The following is an 18,358-nucleotide window of genomic DNA, read 5'->3' as shown; positions in this document are numbered from 1 at the left end:
AAAATTTAATAAGCATGTCATCATCACCCATATAATTTAAAGAAATGTTGAACAGTGCAGGATAAGGATAGATCCCTGGAATACTCCACCACAGACATCCCTTCTAATTGACACCATTCCATTAATCAACTACTCTTTTTAGCTCAGTCATTAAATCAATTCCAAGTTTACCTAATTGCCTGGTAGTCTAATCCATACTTCTCTTATTCATAGGAATAGCATGATTTCCAGTTTAACTAAATCAACTTAACTCTCTGGGTCTCAGTTTTTTCATCAGCTAGGTAGTACAAACAGATGGGGCTGGAGTCAGGAAGACCCGAATTTAAATCTAGCTTAAAATATTTACTAGTTGTGTGACCCTGAGCAAATTGTTTAACATGTCTACCCCAGTTTCCTCAACTGTAAAAATGAAATAACAGCACCTACACCTCTCAGAGTCATTGTGAGGATCAAATGACATAGAATTTGTAAAGCTCTTAGCATAGTGCTTTACTAGTGCTTTTACATAGGTTTTTGTGGAGATGATTAATAAATACTTGTTTTCTGCCCCTCCATACAATATTTACTTAATCTTCATGTACCTTTTGTAGTTTTTTACACAGTAGGCACATAAACATTTGAATGACTGAAATGGGAATAAGACAAAGAGACAAGCTGTAGCTAGATTGTGGAGTGTTTTGAGGAATTTACCATAGGGAGTTAATGAAGACTAAGTTTTAAGTAGTTTTTTAGGAAGGTTATCATAAAATCACATATTTGGAGACATGACACTTTAGCAACCAGCCATTCCATCATTTTAAAGATGAGGAAATTCAGGAACATTGGGAAGTTATTTACCCTAGGTCAGACAGGTATCTGAGTGTGAAAGAGACTCAATCATACAACAGGCTCTAGTTATTCTCAAATTCTGGGATTCTTATTTTTCCCTCACTCAGGGTGCTCCACTCCTACTTTCAGGCCTCTTCAAATATGAAGTTCCTAAAGAGAAAGGACCCATTCTTTTGTGATATCCACAACATAACCTCACATGGTGCTCAGACTGAGCATAAGTAGTAAGCAGATTTACTGATTTGAAGGGAATGAAGGATATCAAACCTGGAAGAATATATTAGAATATGGCATATGAGAAGCTGAGTGGAATAGGACAGAAACTGAATATAGACAATATTTTTCCCCAACAAAGTCCTATCCCACAAGATAGGGGTTTCTTCCCTCCAGCATCTCTTTCTTTCACACAAACACATTTCTCCAGTGTTTTATTTCATTCTGGGCACACAAAGCAGCTCATTTCCCCCACAAGGCCCCACCCCAGATTTCTCCAGTGCCTCAGGTTCACTTAACCCATCCTTATTTAGGGAGAGGCAGAGTCATTTTACTTGGTCAGGCTCGGATAAGAAAATTAATGGAAAGAACAGAGTCAAGCCCAATGCTTCTATGCAGTTGCTTGGCCGGCCTCCAATCTCTCCAGAGGAGAGACAATTTCAGCATAGACTCAGGTCCTCTGCCTTCCTCCAATCCTGAATTTGAACACTTTAATAAAGTCTCTGCTACCATCTGGCTCCACAAGTGTGTGACCCATTGCTACAAACCCCCTGAGAATAGGGTACACACGCTGTCTGGAGTACAAGACGCAGTCTAGGATCGAGTCCTAGCCAGAGGTCCTGCTCATTAGGTTGTCTCAGTCCTAGAACTGAAGGACAAGCTATGGAGAGATGAACCCAGGGCTCACTTGCCTTGGGGGTGTGAGGTGAGGTTGGCCCCAAGATCATGTGACAAAAGCTACCTCTCTTGGGACAGAATGAGCTGCTTGAACCAGGATCCCACAGCTCTGTCTACCCACATGACCAGTGCCACACCCAGAAGGAGGGCTACGCTGCTCACCACAAAACCCACAGCTTCAAAGATGAACCTACAAGCAGAGAGGCAGGGGCATTAGGATGCTGTAGTATGGTGGTGGAACATTAACACAAACTGTTAGATTCACTGGAGGCTCGCCTTTTCTGCCCATTCTCTCCCCGTCCTTTTAACACTCTGGGAGAATATACAAACTCCTAATTCACCAGGTCACTACCACCCCTTCCAGACAATACCTCTCTACTTCCCTTTTACTTTGTGTCTAAGCAGATTGATACCCAAATCAAAAAGCAACCATCCAACTTCTCATCTAACTCTGGACCCCATCCACCCTACATCCCTCCCCTCATTGAGAACATCCACTCACTTGGGAGCAAACACCTTCCAGACCATGAGATGTCTCCTGAGTATGGAAGCTGCCAGAACACAGGCTAAGACCTGGAGGGGAAGAGGGAATGAGGAAAAGAAGAGTGAGGATGAGGAGGGATGAGAAGGGGGAGAAAGGAATGGTGTATGAAGAGGCAGAGAAAGATGAGAGGAGAACTCTGAGGATGAGGAGAAGAGCAGAAGCATGTGTGACAGAAAGAACACAGACCAGTACTCTTGTGGGTCCAGATTCTACTCCTGACTTGTCTACTAACTTGCTGTATAATGTCAGGCAAGTCACTTAACCACATGAACCATAGCTACCTCATGGAGAAAATGGTCATTATTAAAGTCCTATTAAAATTCTGCAATTCCTTGTCTCTGGTGCTCAGAGCCCCCACCTTCCCTGAGGGTAAGGCTAAACAAATTATTGCTTCCTCACACTGGGAAAAAATTGAGTGAAAAATGTGTATTTTTCCATCCATTGGGGATATGGATTACATCTGGTTTCCTGAATCAGTTGAATGACTCTCTATACATCATTAGCTGGGTCTGGATGGTGGTGTGGTACAAAAAGAATTGGAATTGGAGCCAAGAGATTATGTGTTGTAGTCTTCATTCTACCAGTGACTCAATATGCACTCCTGGAGAAATAGCATGTGCCTCAGTTTCCTTACCTCTAAGTTGGAAAAAAATATTTTGGTCTTTTTATATAGGACTGTGGCAACCAAATGAGAAAAGGTATTTCAATGAGCTTGGAAAACTGAGGTGACTGAGAGTGAAGCATGTCTCTTCCCTCTTAGCAGATGCTGATTTGTTTTGTTTGATGGTACTTACTTATTTTAGGAAGAATTCTACTAAGAGAGGGGAGTCATTGGGAAGTGACAGTGATCTTCCCCCTTCTTCCCCCCTCAAAACACCAGCAGATTATAAAAAAAAAACAATTGTAAAATGGTATATACAAGTTTAAAATTACTAATCCTTCAGCTTCCCTCCCTTGAAATTCCCAGCCATATCAGTTAATCATATCTACCTGTACACCCAGGATGAAGAGGTACTTGAGGCCCAGCTGTAGGAGAGCAGCATTGAAATGGTGAGGGGCATCCCGGAGACGCATCTCCATCAATGGTTCCTCCTTCTCTCCCTCCTCCTCAGTCCCACTGGTCAGGGACTTTTTCTTCTTTGTAGAGCTGTGGCCCTCACACACAAAGGGCCAGAGCAAGAGCAGTGGGCAGCCAACTGCCTCCGGGGGTGAGGGGAAATATAGGTCTGAGGTTACTTTGGTTCCAAGAACAAGCCTCGATTCCCACAGGACAGCCCCATCCTGACTTAATTCTGTGCTTTAATGAGACCAGATTAGGGGCTTTACAAAGGAGGATCCTTCCGGCTAACAAAAAATGCCAAGGGGCCAGTGTCTCATGATACCTTGGCCAGTCTTACACACTGAGCAACTGAGATAAAAGGAAACAGTAAGTTTCTTCCCTTCCCCTACTCAGGTGGGAAGTACCACCACTCCCTTCTAGAGTCTTAGTCTTAGGAGACGGAATGGAGGTTGGGGGATGAGATACCTGAAAAAAGAAGGTGGGAGGCAAAGGTGTTGGCCCCTACGAGCAGAGCGGGCAGCACAGGGGATGAATCATGTCCTTCAGGGAAGCCCACAAAGGCAGCATTCCAGTGGATAGCTGGAAAGACAGGTTGATGGCCTGTGGAGTAGAAGGTCTGAGTGGCTGTGAGAGCCCAAGCAGAAATAGCTAGCCATGGCACGGAGAAGGGACCTGGGAAGAACACACAAATTTATCACCTTCACACTGTTAGCTTGTTCTCCTTTCCCCCCAACAATGTCACATGACTTTCCTGTACTCTGCTCCTGTTCTTTAATTCTGCTCCCACTTTGCATCCATCTCCTCTGCCTAGTCACCCTGATCCAACTTCCCCAGTGCTCACTGTTGCAGACAAATGGTCCCCTAACTGTCTAGAGATTAATCAGTGGGGTAAAACTTCTCCAAAGGAAACAATCCTGATTAGAGTGGAGAGGGCAATAGGTGTGGAGCAGGGGGAAGTGTTTGAGCCCTGACTTCTCCCAGATCAGAATCTCCTCAAGAACTGGTGACAGCAGCACTATTATAAAGTAAGACCAAATGTCAAGGTGACTGAAGTAGGCCTGCCATTACTAAGGAGAGGACAACCTTTCTCCCCAGCCTCGATGGTCCACCTGGGAGTATAGCTGTTCCAAGGACAAGGAGATGGATATTCTAGGGATATCTATGGACGGGACTGTCCTGCCGCCTACCAGGGCTTCCAGCAGGGGTTCCAACAGCAGCGGCGAGCAGCTGCAAGAGTAGGAAACTCTGAAGGAAGAGGATCAGGAAGGCGAGGATGATCCGCTCAGTGTGCAGCAGCAGCAGTGGGAAGACCAGCAGGGCAAGAGTGGTCACCACGGCGGCAGAGTACACACTCCCCAGCCCGTAGGCTGCCAGTGCCAGTGGTGTCTGGCCCCCACCCCCAGCCAGCTTCCCCCTCAGTGCCTCCTGCATTCGACGGTAGATCTGAGGGACTACATAGTTCAGGTCAGCTTGGGAGGCAGGGGGTCCCACAAAAGGGACAACGATGGGGTTGGGGCTGCTTGCCCCAGTCTTGACCAATACTGTGACAGGCTGCCAAAGCAGCAGCCCCAGTCCTATGGCTGCCAGACCCAATACAACCCGTGGCAACCCTATCACAGCTCCAGACACCAAGGCCTGTAGCCTGGGGGGTGCCTCATCTGAGCCTGAAGCCAATGCCCAGTGGGCAGCAGTGCCCAGAGCCATCAGTGGCAATCCCCAGCGCACAAAGAGGATTGAAGGTGCAGAGCTGTTCAGATTCCCACAGCGACGTAGCCAAAATCTTACAGACAGGACAAGCACCCCTAGTGCCCCTAGACATGCCCCATACCAAAGGTTCTTGGCCTGGCCACCACCCACTGAAGATAAAGGAGCTAACCAGGGTGATGACTGGCAAACAGGTGTCTCTTCTGGGCAGCGATGGAAGAGACTGGACAGGCGTACACACAGGAGCAGGCCAACCAATAGCCCCAAGGCCCGAGGACCCTCCCGCCGTGCCACAGATGCTGTGGGGGAACTGAGGCAAGAAGCTGTGGGTCCCCCCACCAGAAGCCGGCCCTCCCAGTGCAGCTGAGCCACCACAAACAGGGACAACGAACATAAAAGGAAGGGGGCTGCCCGGGCCTCAGCCAGGACAAAGCTGTCAGAAAAGAGGGCAGCAAATCGAAGAAACAGGAGCACCAGGATGGGCAAAGGGCCTGGGAGAAAGATTGCCATTGGTGGCTTCCCTCTCCATTTTAAAGCCCACAGGAAGGCCACGAGGGAAGTGGCTGCACCCCCTGAACACAACAGAGCTGGGTCTAGCCCAGTCCTTCCTACTATCAGTCCCCCAGCTAGCAAGGCAGCTCCTACCAGGCCCCAGGCCACAGACTTTAGGAGCAGGCCTAGGAAAGGGAAGTCAGGGGAGCTGGTGAGCCCAGAGGTCACTAGGCAGAGGAGGCAGGTGAAGGCCAGGAGCACAGTGCCCCCTATCATTCGGGCTGGGCGGAATCGAGCCCATGTCTCTGTGCAGGCTGTCCTCGCTCCCTGCAAGAACAATCTCAGCTGGGAGATCAGAGCCTGTACGTCAGCCTCTCTGACCTCTTCAGTCTTCAGCTGATCTAACAGTCGCTTATATTCAGAAGATGCAGAGGAGAAGAGGTCCTGAAGGCGTTGCAATTCCTCAGGGGGCAAGTCCTGGGCAGCTAATGAGTAAGCATGAAGAAAACGGGATACCTGCAGAAAGGGTACAGGAAAGAAAATGTCAATAAGGCATGGAAAGGGTAGAGGTAGAGGGGGGAAAAACAGAAATGTACAGTAGCCAAAATGCCCCAGGGCTAGAATCCATATCTTATATAGGCTAAGTAAAGAACAGAAATGGCTCAGGAGATGAAGGATAGAGAAAATGAGCATGAAGGCACAGGCTGTGGGTTTTTTGTTCAAGTTTCTAACTCCTAGATCCTAGTCCAAGACAGCCCTGTCCCCAGGTCCCCTACCTGTTGGGCATTGAGATGGTAAGCAGAGGCTTGTGCAAGAGCTGTAGCAAGAGGCTGGGTATCTACTTCTCCTGAAAACAGATCCACTATCACTTCTCCTATGTTTCCAAAAGGTATAGGCAGGCCAAGCAGAAGGGCGAGTGTCGGTACCAGGTTCACCTGGGGAACCACTTCCGGGTCCTGGAGGCAATAAAATCAAAGGTAGGAACAAATCAGTGGAAAGGGTGGAGGAAAAAGACCACTGTCCAGAGTGCAATGAGGAGGAGCAAAGAAAAGAACATTTAAAAGTGATAGAGATAGGTAAAAATGATGAGAGTAAGGTATCTAAAGAGAAGGGGAAGGGATGGGAAGGTGGTAGAAGTATGAGGACAAGAAAATATCTGAGGTAAGGGATAATATGGAAGTGGCTTGTTAAGTATGGGGAAGAGGATGAAATAGTCACCTAAAAGACAATGAAATCAAAAAGAGAAAAAGAGTCCAAGGGGTCAAAAGGAAAGAGGAGACCTGGGGAAAAAAAAAAACTAATGGCTTTTGAACTTACTTCTGGGGGTGCCCTGGGGAAAAGGGGCAAAGAACTGTAGAGAAAGAGGGCAGCCATGACTTCTGGCTTGCTGTCCCCACCATGGTCTCCTGTCTCTGTCATGCCATGATCTCCAGCCACCACCAGCAATGTATCATTCTCCAGTCGCTCCACAAGAGTCCTAATTGCACGGCACAAAACAATGGGGGAAAGAGAAGGAACCTTTGGGAAGATACTATCCTGAGTATAGTCATCCCTTGACCCCTGGCATTCATTAAAAGAGCATTCTTAGGAGTTTATGGTTTTACAGGATGCCATGTTATCTTGTTTAGCCCTAACATGATAACTCTATGAAGCAAGCAGTTAAAATAATTGTCCTAATTCACAAAAAGAAACTGAAGTTCAGATACTGGTAATCAGGTCCCATTACCCTCAGGCTAGTTTTCAATGAGACCCAAGTTACTCAATGATAGAGGGAACCCAAATAAACATGACCTCAAGTTTCTGAAAGGGAATACTGGTGGCAATAATTAAGTGGAGCCAACAGAGTATTAGACAAAATCCCAACAATGAACGTCTAATCACATTAAGTACTTCAATAGAGAACCAACAAATATACAGTGATCTCCTATGCCCTAACCCCTACTCCCACACTATTAGAAGATAGTCCTGACCAGATCATGTTCCATATCTAACTACCCTCCCTACCACACTCAAACACTCTTACTCCTCTATGTCTGTCTGTCTGTTTTCCTCTCTCCCTTTCCCTCCCTCTCTATCCCCAAAGAGCTACTATCTCTGCTCCATCATCAATTTAGGCCCTGCTTCCTGCCCACAACTAAATTTCTCTAAATTTACTAAATAAAATGTACTAAATAAAGTACAACTTACTGAAGCACCTGGTCCATCTGGTTCAGCTTCTTGGCCATCTCAGGATGGTGGGGACCATGTTTGTGGCCACAGTGATCTACACCCAGGAAGTGAGCAATCAGCAGGTCCCAGTCATCTCTGTCCACTGTAGATAGCAACACTGAGACAAAGGGCCTGATACCCCTCCTTCGTTTCTCAACCTTTAATATCCTCTACCAATGGAAATTGACTCCAAATTTCATCACCCAGGAAAGTACCATCCAAAGGACTTTCAAAGAATCACATCCTTACCCCGCTGCATAATGCAGCTCAAAATCAGATCCAATGTATGTTGGGACAAATACAAATAGTCTCCAATGGTCTTAACTCCATATTTTACAAATTGAGTTTAGCACTAGCTTCTCAGAATATGACCCAAATATAAGACTGGTCTATCCCCACCTCTCCCTTCCATCAAAATCTAAGCCCAGATCCCACTTAGGACTGCTCACTGGTAGGGTAGAGGTGCTCCAGAATGCCACTGTCCACAGTGTGTAGATCTTTAACATTGAAAGATGGGAAGAAGAAGGCTTGAGAGAAAGCTTCTGGGAACAGCCCCTTCCAAGTGTCATCCCCCATGAAGACCACACGTTTCCCTGTAGCATTGGGAGAGTCAGGGAGAATTTTTGAAGATTATTTTATAATATGGTCTCACTCTACAATTTCCCCTTCTTTCCTTCCCCCATCAATATAAATCTTTTGCTTTAGCCATGCCTTTTCAAAAGGCAATGACCCATTACCATTTTTACATCCCAGCCTTTGCTAATACCATTCATACCATCTGTAATACCCTCCCCTCCTCATTCTTTGCTTATCCAAATCCTAGCCATTATTAACAATGCAATTCAAGTCATATCTCCTACATGAAAACCTTACCTAACCATTCTAATCTACCATAATCTTTCCTTTCAAATATTTCAAATATTTATAGTAATCTTAGTTATATCAGTCAACAATTAAAAACAATCCAGTCCACCAAAGAGTTTATATTTCTTTTATCATTCTCTAGTTGTTTAATAAAAGTAAATAGTTTTCCTCAATTATGTTGTAAATTTTTTGGGAGGGGAGGGGAAGGACTATACCCTCATTGTGGGCCAACAAAGTTTAGCATAGGGCGGGTCATGCATCAGGAGTTTAAACTGCTGATAAGGCAAACAGAGACAGGTAAAACAGTAGGAAAAAAGCCTCAGACAAAGAAGAAAGTGGAGACTCTGTGATAGTGAAGAGAACACACAAGGAAGGAAGGTAAAGTATGAGAAGAACCTGTAGCATATTGTGAAAAAGCATAAGATTGGAAGAGCAGGTAGGCTCTAGTGACAACTCTTCCACAAATTAATTGTACCATCTTAGGTAAATCATTTCACCTGACTAGACCTATTAAGGTCTAAATTAATTTGAATGAGAGTAAGGTATCTAAAGAGAAGGGGAAGGGATGGGAAGATGGTAGAAGTATGAGGACAAGAAAATATCTAAGGTAAGGGATAATATGGAAGTGGCTTGTTAAGTATGGGGAAGAGGATGAAATAGTCACCTAATTAAGAGGGTTGGAACAGAACATAGGTTCATCTGTTTCTTTGTATTACTGACCTCTCTTCATTAGTATGATAAAACCCAAGAAGCCTTTCTTAGAATAATGTTTTTAAATGCATAAAAAACAACACAAAGGACTGCAAAGGAAACCAATTGTAATGAATATACAGTTAACATGTGTACGCATTTATATTTTTTAAAGTTCATGGACTCCAGGCAAAAAAATCCTACACTACCTGGTCTCTAAAGTTCTTTACTACACTAACCTCTTTGTCTTAACAGCAGTTCAAGTAATCTGAGTTTTTTATTTAAGAGGTCTGGGCTTACACTATGAATCAATTGTGAGACCAAAAAAACTGTGACTTCAGGCTAAATTAGAAGGAATAAAGTATTTAATATAGTTTAGACATTAATGTCTAAAAAAATATATAACTGCAGGAGGTAACACACAACACTTTAGGAATGTTGTGTTCCCTTCTGGGTACCATGATATCAACATTAACAAATTGGTATATTTACAGAGGAACATGACCAGAATGATGTGTGATGGCCTGAAAATCTTATCATATAAAGATAGACTGAATGACCTGAGGACATTTAACCTGGGTAAAACAGTCTAAGGTAGACATAATAGCTATCTTCAAATAGCAAAGGAATATCACAAAGAAATATACTTATTTCGTAGTTGGGAGCAAAAGGTTTAAGTTTCAGAGTTGAAACTTCTAATGATTAACACTGTTGACTAAACGTATAAAAAGCAAATGCAGGATAACTCCTCATCATGGCTTTAAAGAAGGGATTCCTCACTGAGTGAGAATTTGGCCTGGATGATCCCTTTCAATTCTAGGTTAATATCATTTTAACATCCTAAGTTTTTAACATTCCATAACCTTTTTAGACTGACCAGTGTTGTTGAGCTGAGCAATGAGGTTATCTTCTTGGATGGCATAGCTAGCAAAGTTGCTCCCAGCATCAATGAAAGTAGGTAAAGAGCCTGTGGTGAGGGCCTTGAGTCTCTGCATGGTGGTGGTGGGTGGGTCAGCCAGGAACCGGTACAGGCGGGCATGTTGTGGCTTGGTTTCCAAAAGGTGCTGTATGGAACCTAGTTTTCCTAGGTAGGGGTATTGGGCAGGAAGGCCACCTGGCCAAGGTTGTACAAAATCGAATCGAAGTGCATCTATCAACACTATCACAGCTCGGGAAAATCGGGGAGCTGTCCAGCAGGCTCCGGGTTCACCTCGGCCACCTCCCACCAGAGGTCCTTTTCCAGGCAACTCCTGACAGCTGCTATGATTAGTAAGCTCCAGCCGGGTGAGCAGGAAGCCACTGGTGAAGAGAGCAATTCCAGCATAAAAGAGGAAGCAGACCCAGGCCAGGAAAAACAATACCAGGGCCTTCAGCATTCTGGATATCAGGAAGACAGACATGTTACTTAAGTTCTCACTGCTCATTCAAACTCTTGTGCACTAACCTCTCTCTCTTTCCTCTCTCCACCCCTCCTCCATGAATCCCTTTTTCCATCTCTCTCTCTCATGTAAATCTTCAAGGCAGACTCATCAAGAACACTTAAGGCACAGAAAACAAGTTCTCTTTTCAATCAAATTTCAGTTCAAAGTCACTATCTAATAAGCCTTCCTTGAACCCATTCTCTAACTCAACAGTACAACGTCACCTTTCATTCCAAGTTTGATAGATTACTGTAATTTTTTAATAAAAATAGTTCCACCCAACTTCAACAATGGTGTGGGCTGTTTCCTGCTGTGCCTCAGTTTCTCATTTCTGTAAATCTAACCACACGGCCTCCATGGTCGGCTCCCTCTTTAGAGCTATGATCTTATGACTCTCCTCAGACCTGAGGAATCCATCAGTGTTAGATCCTCCTTATTCTTTGGTCAAAAATCTTGTCCTACAGCAACTGGATCTATACCAAGCAAACTGGAGATTAGACACGGCTAATTAACAGCACCTACCTTCTGGGGTGGTTGTGAGGATAAAAGCAAAATATGTTCAATATGTTTTGCAAACCTTAAAGTGCCAGGAAAATGTCAGCACTTTTATGTTATTATTACACCTAGTCTGAAGTGAGGGTTAGCTGACAGCGGTCTGGCATGTGAGTGACTCTTAAATGCTGGAAAGAAATGGCTGGACAGCAAGTGTGAGAATGGAACATCACTCCGACAACGACTTCTCTGGGACTTGGGACACAGGAAAAAGCGAGTCCCCTCACCCAAGACATGCCTATGAATCCTTCCTCCTCTCATTTTTTTCTCTCCCTTAATTGAAGCTTTCTCCTTTTACCGCTCCCTCCCTGCCCCACAAACAGGTTTGGGCAGCGAGCAGCACGGGCCCCTTGGCTTTTTCAGCTTGGAAGCGCCGCCTCCCAGCCCCTCCCTCCTCCGAGACCAGCCTCTCCCGAGTCAAAGTCACCCTCCCCAGACCAGCGCACCGGCCACGCCCCGTTTGGCAAGATCAGGCACCACGAGGGAAGGGGGAGGGGAGGAGTGCCCAAAGCCGCGGTCGGGAAGAACCTGCAATACGCCGATGGGGGAGCGGCTCCTAGGACGGAGCCCTGGGGCCTACGGGAGTGCCGGAGAGAGTAAGGGGCAGAAGCAGCACCGGGCGAGACGGGGTCCGGAGAAGAGGTGCTGGGCTGACACAGGAAGGCGGCGTCGGGGGTCAGGGCACTGAAAGGAGTAGCGGCGAGTGGGATGCAGGAACACAGAAGGGCAGGATGGCCGGAGGGAGGAGCCTTGGGAGTGGGAAACACTTAGCGCGGTGGGGGGACGCAGGGCAAGGGGACATGAGGGGGAGGAAGGTACGTTACGAGGATGGGACAGAGACGGGGGAGGGCAGGGGGACGCGCAGGGAAGGCCACGGACTGTCGAGCACACCTGAGGTAGGGGGGTGACGGAAAAGGACGCGGCAAAGGAGGACGCGCGGGACGTGCAAACACAGGCTACCCTCCCGGCCCCGGGGAAGGGGTCAGGAACACAGGGATACTAAGAGGCGGTCCCTCCCACTCTGCTCGCAGTCCCAGGGGTCCCCGGCGAGCTACGCGGACACCCTCAGTCACCTATGAGCAGCACAGCAGGCAGCCGGAAGCAGCGCGCTAGGAACCGGAAGTGTGGCTCAGGTTCCCCTCTTCCCCCAGCCGCACACCATGGAGAAGAGGCACGCAAAGCTAGAGAGGAGCGCCGCGCTTGGAGCGCCCCCTCCCGAGGACATGAGGACGAGGAAGAGGGAGTAAAGGGAAGCAGGTCTGCGACAGCGCTTGCCAGGGACAGCATGGGGCGTCCCAGCAGCCCCGAACAGTGGAGCGACCTTCTTTGTCTTTGCATCCCCAGCAGCTAGCACTGTGTTGGGCAATAGGATGGTGCTCTTAAGTGAACTGTGGGCTGCAAATCACCGCCCTGGGCTGGGCAGTAAGGGGAGGAAGTTGAGAGGGTCCCTTCCCATTGGACATTGTCCCCCAGTTAGCATTTCTGAGGCCTGTGACACTAATCAGGGGTAGAAGCAGAAGGGGGTCAAACCCCTCTTTTAAATGGGGGCAAGAGGAAAGGGATTAAACAGAGTCGTGGCATTTGAGATGAGGGCTTTGTTTGATCCAGTATTCTTCCATTCCACTAGCGTTTATAAGTTCTTTTGTCTGGTGTCCAGTCCTAGTTAAATCACCTCAAAAACAAAGGGAGATGGACCCAGAGGTTATTGCAGAACTGCAGCAAGGGCAGGCTTTTTGTGGATTTTGACTAAGCCCTCGGGGTGGACTTATGTGGGAGTATATCTATCCGGTGCAGTTGGCTAACTAGGGTGAAATTGGTCTTAAATCCCTCAAGACAGCAAGAAGAAAAAAAATTGGGTTTCTGATAGTGATATGTAACTTCCCACGATCCCACCCTTAATAGGTAATGATTACCCCATAAGTTTGAGCAGTGATTCCCCAGGGCAATAGGAAACAAGAGATTCTTCTCCATGCCCTACAATACCCTCTTCTACAATGGGAAAACAGAAAGCATGAACTAAAAAACAGAGATCTCCCTTTCTGCCCAAAGTCTTCTCAGCAATATGCTGCAGACTACAATCCTACAGCATGCATCACACAGGAGGGCTAGGCTAACTCATTGAGAAATGAAGTCTAGTCTTCCCCATAGTTTTGTATGGGAGGAAGAGAGAAGAATGCAGAGGTGGCGTGGAGAATTTCCAGTGTTCCTCTTTAAAAACTCTTTAATACCTGCCTTACTTGCCATATCAACTTCTGAAGGAAAAAAAATGTTTCCAAACCCCAATATGGATGTGGAGTATTATGCAGGAAAAAGAAAATCCACCATCTTACAAACTATAACAACACCAGTTTCCTGAACTTTCCCCCAAACTCTAAGACAATGAGACTGCTTCTTGCTGCTGTCCCACCAGATGTATTTATTACATGATTAAAGTTCAAATAAAAAAATAAAAACCAAAATCTTGGCTGAGGGGTCCAGAAGTGTTGAGGGCAGTGGGGTAAAGATGGGTCCTGGATCAGAAGCCTCTCCCAGGATTCCCAGGGCCCACAAGCCAAGCCAGGCTCTGCTAACTCAGTTTTACACGTTCCAGTTCTTCATCCTGACCAGTGTTTGCACGCTGGGCAACCCTGATTTTTCCATCAGAGACTGAACTTGGTGCCTCGGTGGTGGAGGTTTTGGCAAGGGCTCCATACACACTCATGGCCTGGGATTAGAGAAAAACAAAATTAGGTGATTGGTGTAATAACACATAAAAAATTAGGGCAAGGGACAGAGGCATGAAAATGGAGGAACAAGAGATGGGAATGAGACACCAGGGAGAGGAGATGCATGTGAGTATTGAAGGCAGAGAATAAGAAAGTAAAAACCTTAAGGCTGACTGATTGATTCATAGGTGGAAGGGGAGAACTGAGGACCACAGTGAATGGTAATTCATATATTGGAGGTGGAGAATCAGCATTTCATTGGGAAGGAGGCTATTCAACTTGAAAGGGGGTAAAACAAAACTATTTCTGCAGGAAGATTTAATTATTTTTGATTGGGGATGTGAGGAAGACCTTCAGGAAAGGAGAGATTCAGAAACAACATCTAGAGACAATGTTCCCTGGGGTAATCTGGAAAACTACTTTAGTTTCTGGTAGAATGCAATTAAAATGGGGATGTTGAGGGAGACTCTAACCTGAGCCACCATGCTAGTGACATCTCCAGGATTAGAAGGTAGCAGAATGGTGTTGGAATCCTTTGCCAGTTTGGAGAAAGCGCTGACATACTGTTCGGCCACTGTTAGGGAAGCTGCTGCATCTCCATTCTATAGTCACCGCCACGATCATCAGGTCAAGAATTACAAAAAGTATAAATAACATAAGGGGTCATGAGAAATGAGATCAGGAAATATGGGACAGGTGAGGTCAGGGGCCATGGGAAACAAGAAATCGGGATCACAAGGCCATAGAGTCAAAGGACATAGGCTTAGGGAATGCATTTTGAGGTTAAATCAAGGGAAGTGGGAAGTCAGGAATTATAGAAAATGTGACTTCAGAGATGAGTTCAGATTACAGGGGACACAGCTTCAAGAGAACCCCCCAAAAGTAGATAGGGGAGCACTATGGAGCATTTCTGCTTAGGAACAGGACAAGAAATCTCCTACCTCCTATTATTCACTCACTTGTTGTGTCAGAGCTGCTGCTAGGATCCGTATAGCCTCAGCCTTGGCCTTTGCTTTGGCCAGCACTGCAGTGGCCTCGCCTGGGGGAGGCAAGAGTTCTCAGTGACAGCAAACAGGGAAAATTTGTTCCTGGCCAGAATCCCTACAGGGACAGAAGTCTGGCCAGACCAGACCCCCTCTTTACCCCCACCATCACTGACCAGCTGCCTGGTTGATTTGTTCAGCCTTCTCTGCCTCAGAGGCCAAGATCTGTGCCTGCTTCTTTCCCTCAGCCACATTGATGGCAGACTCCCGAGTTCCCTCTGACTCAAGCACCGTTGCACGTTTCCGACGTTCTGCCTCTACCTGGAAGCAGGGTCACCCCACCCCAAGGTCACCAAGGAGACAGACCTAGTTTTCAGGCTATCAGGGATGGCGCTAAAACAGAGACACAGCTATACTTTCTCATCCCAAGGTCATCTTGGGGGTAAAAAGAAGGCTAGCTAGAGAACTCAAATATGGATAACCATAATCCCCATCAATAGAGTTTTCCCAGGAAGATGAAAGAGCAGGGTCCAGGGACTAAAAAACAGATTCCATTGCCATTCTCACTAGGCATTTGAATAGGATGATCTCTGTCTCTGCAACCAATGACTCCTTCCCAGCTCCTATGGTTTTCAGCTTTAAACTGCCCCACCATTCCAAGAGCCACGCCCTCATTCCCCCAACCTGCATCTGCATAGACTCTTTGACTCGAGGAGGTACGTGGATGTCCTTGATCTCATAGCGGAGACAGCGGATACCCCAATAATCAGAGGCCTGATTGATGGCATCCACAATGCTGGCATTCAGGGATTCTCGTTCCTGGTGTGGGACAAAGATGAGATAACATCTTATTTACCTCAGTGGGAGCCCTGTTCTAGGGAGCTGGACCAAGCAGACAACCTGATACCTTCCCTTGACTCCCCATCACACCATCAAGTCTCCAGGGGAAAGATTCAATACAACAAGGTCTGTAAAAAGGAGCCTTTACACTTTTACCCTAAGTGACCAAAAGCTGTGACCTGACTCCACTCACACGAAAAACCTTATCCAATGAGAGCTTTCCAAGCTCACTTCTCATGGTCGTCTGGGCCAGCTGGGTGACTGCATACTCTGGATCTTCTACACCATAGCTCGCCTAGGGGAAGAGTTTGTGATAAGGAATATAATGTCCCGAGATGGGAAGTCACCAAAATTGCCCACAAATTTGGAAGTAGGAAGGTACCTTGTAAGGGTCCATGATGCGCAAGTAAAGCACTCCATCAATCTGTAGCGTCACGTTGTCTAGGGAAAAAGGGGAGGAAAAGTCAAGGTCTTTAGCCTCTCAGCCTCTATCCCACAGCTCCCCATTCTCCCCAAAGCCCTTCCTCTTCCCTCTCTAATGTACCCTTCCCTCCTTCCCTTCCTGGCTTTCTCTATCATGACTCCCCAATTGCTGCTCAGTTCTCTCACGTCCTCACGGTCAGCTCCGCGCAGCCCACCCTCCTACACCCCGTCACACTTGTACATAAAGGCAGAATGACAAGGAGGCGTGCCCTCCTCCTCACCCAGGGTCACAGCTGACTGTTCGGGCACATTGATGACAATCTCCTTGAGGCTCTGCACATACCGGATTCGATCCAGCACAGGGATTAGGATGTTTAAGCCCTGGGTAAGAGTGGGAGGAAAAGTCAGAGGATCTGGTAGAAATTAAGACCCTGAAGAAACCCTCCCTATGCACGAGCATTCAGTCCATAGGGGCTTCTAGATAGCCCGGACTTGTGTGGACTTCCCCATTAGAAGGTGAGCTCCTCGAAGGAAGAGACTGCCACACTTTCCCTATGTGCACGCCCATCACTTAGCCCGGCGCTTTGCATGTGACAAGTGCTAAATACAAGCTTTGTTCACTTATTTTCTTCATGCTCAGGGCTGCCTCCCCCAGCTATTCCCCACGGGCAAAGGGGGAAGGAAAAACGGAAATCTCACTGGCTCCAAAATCCGGTGGAAGCGACCCATCCGCTCCACGACCCACGCCTCTTGCTGTGGCACAAACAGCACGACGGTATTTCTCGGGAGGCCTGAGGCCGCGCGGTGCTGAACGGGGCCCAGCCAGGCTCTGGGAGCCTGCAGGAAACAACCACCGATAGATAGGGAGGTGGGGGAAAGGAAGGCGCGGAGAGCGGGTAGGGCAGAGGCCGGGGGTGGGGGCAGCGAGCACGGGAAGAACGAAGCCACGGAGGCGGGGTCCTGAGAGCGTAAGAGTTCGGAAAAGGGGGGGCGGGGACGGCAGGTGAGCCCGGACACGCGCGCCCCCGCCCCCACTCCGTCCCACGTGGGCGGGAGTTATTTCCGACCCCTCGGTTTCTCCCACCACAGCGGGCTACCCTCCCCATCTTCACTAGGTAGCAATGGGCGGCGGGGCGCGCCGGGAAAGAGCGCGGGGAGGAGGGCCAGCCCCCTTCTCACCTTGAGCACCAGGCCCCCGGCCCCCCGCGCCGCGCGCACTAGCATCTCACAGCACCGCCACGGCCGCGACCTGACCTCCGGAACCAGCGAGGTTCGGCCTAGAACGACGCCTCCCTACTCCCGGAGAGCGGGCAGCAGCTCATGCGGCCCCTCCGGAAACACTTCCTCCTCGCGCCTGGTCTCGGAGCCAATCCCCGACGCTCCGCGGAGCGGCGTCCAAACGGTCCCCCGGAAAGCGAAACCTTCACCAGGACGCGTTCCGGGGCTGATTTCTATCCCCGGCCGTTCCCCACTCTTTTAGACTTACAAGCCGGCTCTTCGGTTTCCAGCCCCAGTGGAAGAAAAGTCTTGTAGACCCTTCGGTGTACAGGCGACCTGGGAAGGCCAGACTCCTTTATTCTTTCCCTGGCCCCTCTCCAAACCTGCGTGTTTTCCCGCCCGGGCCCCTTGATATTGTTGGGGGATAGAGGGAGAGAGTTAAAGGTTGCTATGGCGTCCCAAAGGGAGACGCTATTGTGTTGCCATAGTGATGACTTCGCCGGGAGATGGCCGGTACCCCTCCCCCACTACCAGTGACTGACCCGGTTCCCCGTTGCCATAGCGACCGGCATCATCCTCAGTTACCCTCGTGACGGGGTCTTGGCTTCCCCTTACCCCGGACTTTCTCTCACCAGAGAATGCGAAGAGCTTCTCTTCCTTGGGATCTCGCAGCTCCCTTAGCTCCCTGCAGATTCTCCAGATCCCCTCTAGGCGAAAAAAGAAAACAAAACATAGAGCTAATACCCATTTTTTTTTTAAGTTCATGTGGCTGGATTTCCACCTTTTGTATCTTTATTTGTCCTGGCACAACTCATACAATCTTTCATGTTTGGGTATTTCCTATTCTCCTTTTGTAGCCACGCAGTTACTACATCCTGTTGTTTCAACCTCTGCATCATTTCCAGAACTTTTTCCCTCTTACCACTTCTCCTCCC

The 18,358-nt window shown here is 47.7% G+C and overlaps 2 protein-coding genes and 1 long non-coding RNA gene across 8 annotated transcripts; 1 reads left to right on the top strand and 2 right to left on the bottom strand.

Moving 5' to 3' along the window:
* Positions 1-1,239: 1,239 nt before the first annotated feature.
* On the bottom strand, positions 1,240-12,691 carry PIGO (phosphatidylinositol glycan anchor biosynthesis class O). 6 transcript variants are annotated; one of them, XM_003761764.4, is made up of 11 exons: positions 12,328-12,691; positions 10,159-10,658; positions 8,177-8,320; positions 7,707-7,830; positions 6,837-6,996; positions 6,296-6,475; positions 4,511-6,035; positions 3,789-3,995; positions 3,254-3,459; positions 2,222-2,292; positions 1,240-1,909 (listed from the first exon to the last, which is right to left on the bottom strand). In XM_003761764.4, the coding sequence occupies exons 2-11, from the start codon at positions 10,655-10,657 to the stop codon at positions 1,780-1,782; spliced, it is 3,246 nt and encodes a 1,081-aa protein (XP_003761812.1). In that variant the 5' UTR covers position 10,658; positions 12,328-12,691; the 3' UTR covers positions 1,240-1,779. The 6 variants fall into 6 exon arrangements, with proteins under 6 accessions (XP_003761812.1, XP_023353417.1, XP_023353415.1 ...); XM_023497649.2 differs by having other exon boundaries at positions 7,707-7,782; XM_023497647.2 differs by lacking the exon at positions 12,328-12,691 and adding an exon at positions 12,146-12,286.
* Positions 11,742-13,711, top strand: LOC105749516. Its single transcript, XR_001120592.3, has 2 exons — positions 11,742-11,896; positions 12,286-13,711. It is a non-coding gene; the product is annotated as an uncharacterized LOC105749516 (long non-coding RNA).
* On the bottom strand, positions 13,651-17,823 carry STOML2 (stomatin like 2). Its single transcript, XM_003761765.4, has 10 exons — positions 17,385-17,823; positions 16,905-17,042; positions 16,487-16,586; positions 16,165-16,223; positions 15,976-16,077; positions 15,627-15,761; positions 15,119-15,263; positions 14,919-14,998; positions 14,433-14,561; positions 13,651-13,958 (listed from the first exon to the last, which is right to left on the bottom strand). The coding sequence occupies exons 1-10, from the start codon at positions 17,427-17,429 to the stop codon at positions 13,821-13,823; spliced, it is 1,071 nt and encodes a 356-aa protein (XP_003761813.1). The 5' UTR covers positions 17,430-17,823; the 3' UTR covers positions 13,651-13,820.
* Positions 17,824-18,358: the final 535 nt, after the last annotated feature.

The sequence above is a fragment of the Sarcophilus harrisii genome, chromosome 1, assembly GCF_902635505.1.
Source record: "Sarcophilus harrisii chromosome 1, mSarHar1.11, whole genome shotgun sequence".
In the NCBI taxonomy this organism is placed as follows: Eukaryota; Metazoa; Chordata; class Mammalia; order Dasyuromorphia; family Dasyuridae; genus Sarcophilus; species Sarcophilus harrisii.
The sequence above is the reverse complement of the archived record's forward strand: the minus strand, read 5'-3'. Positions and strand labels throughout refer to the sequence as shown.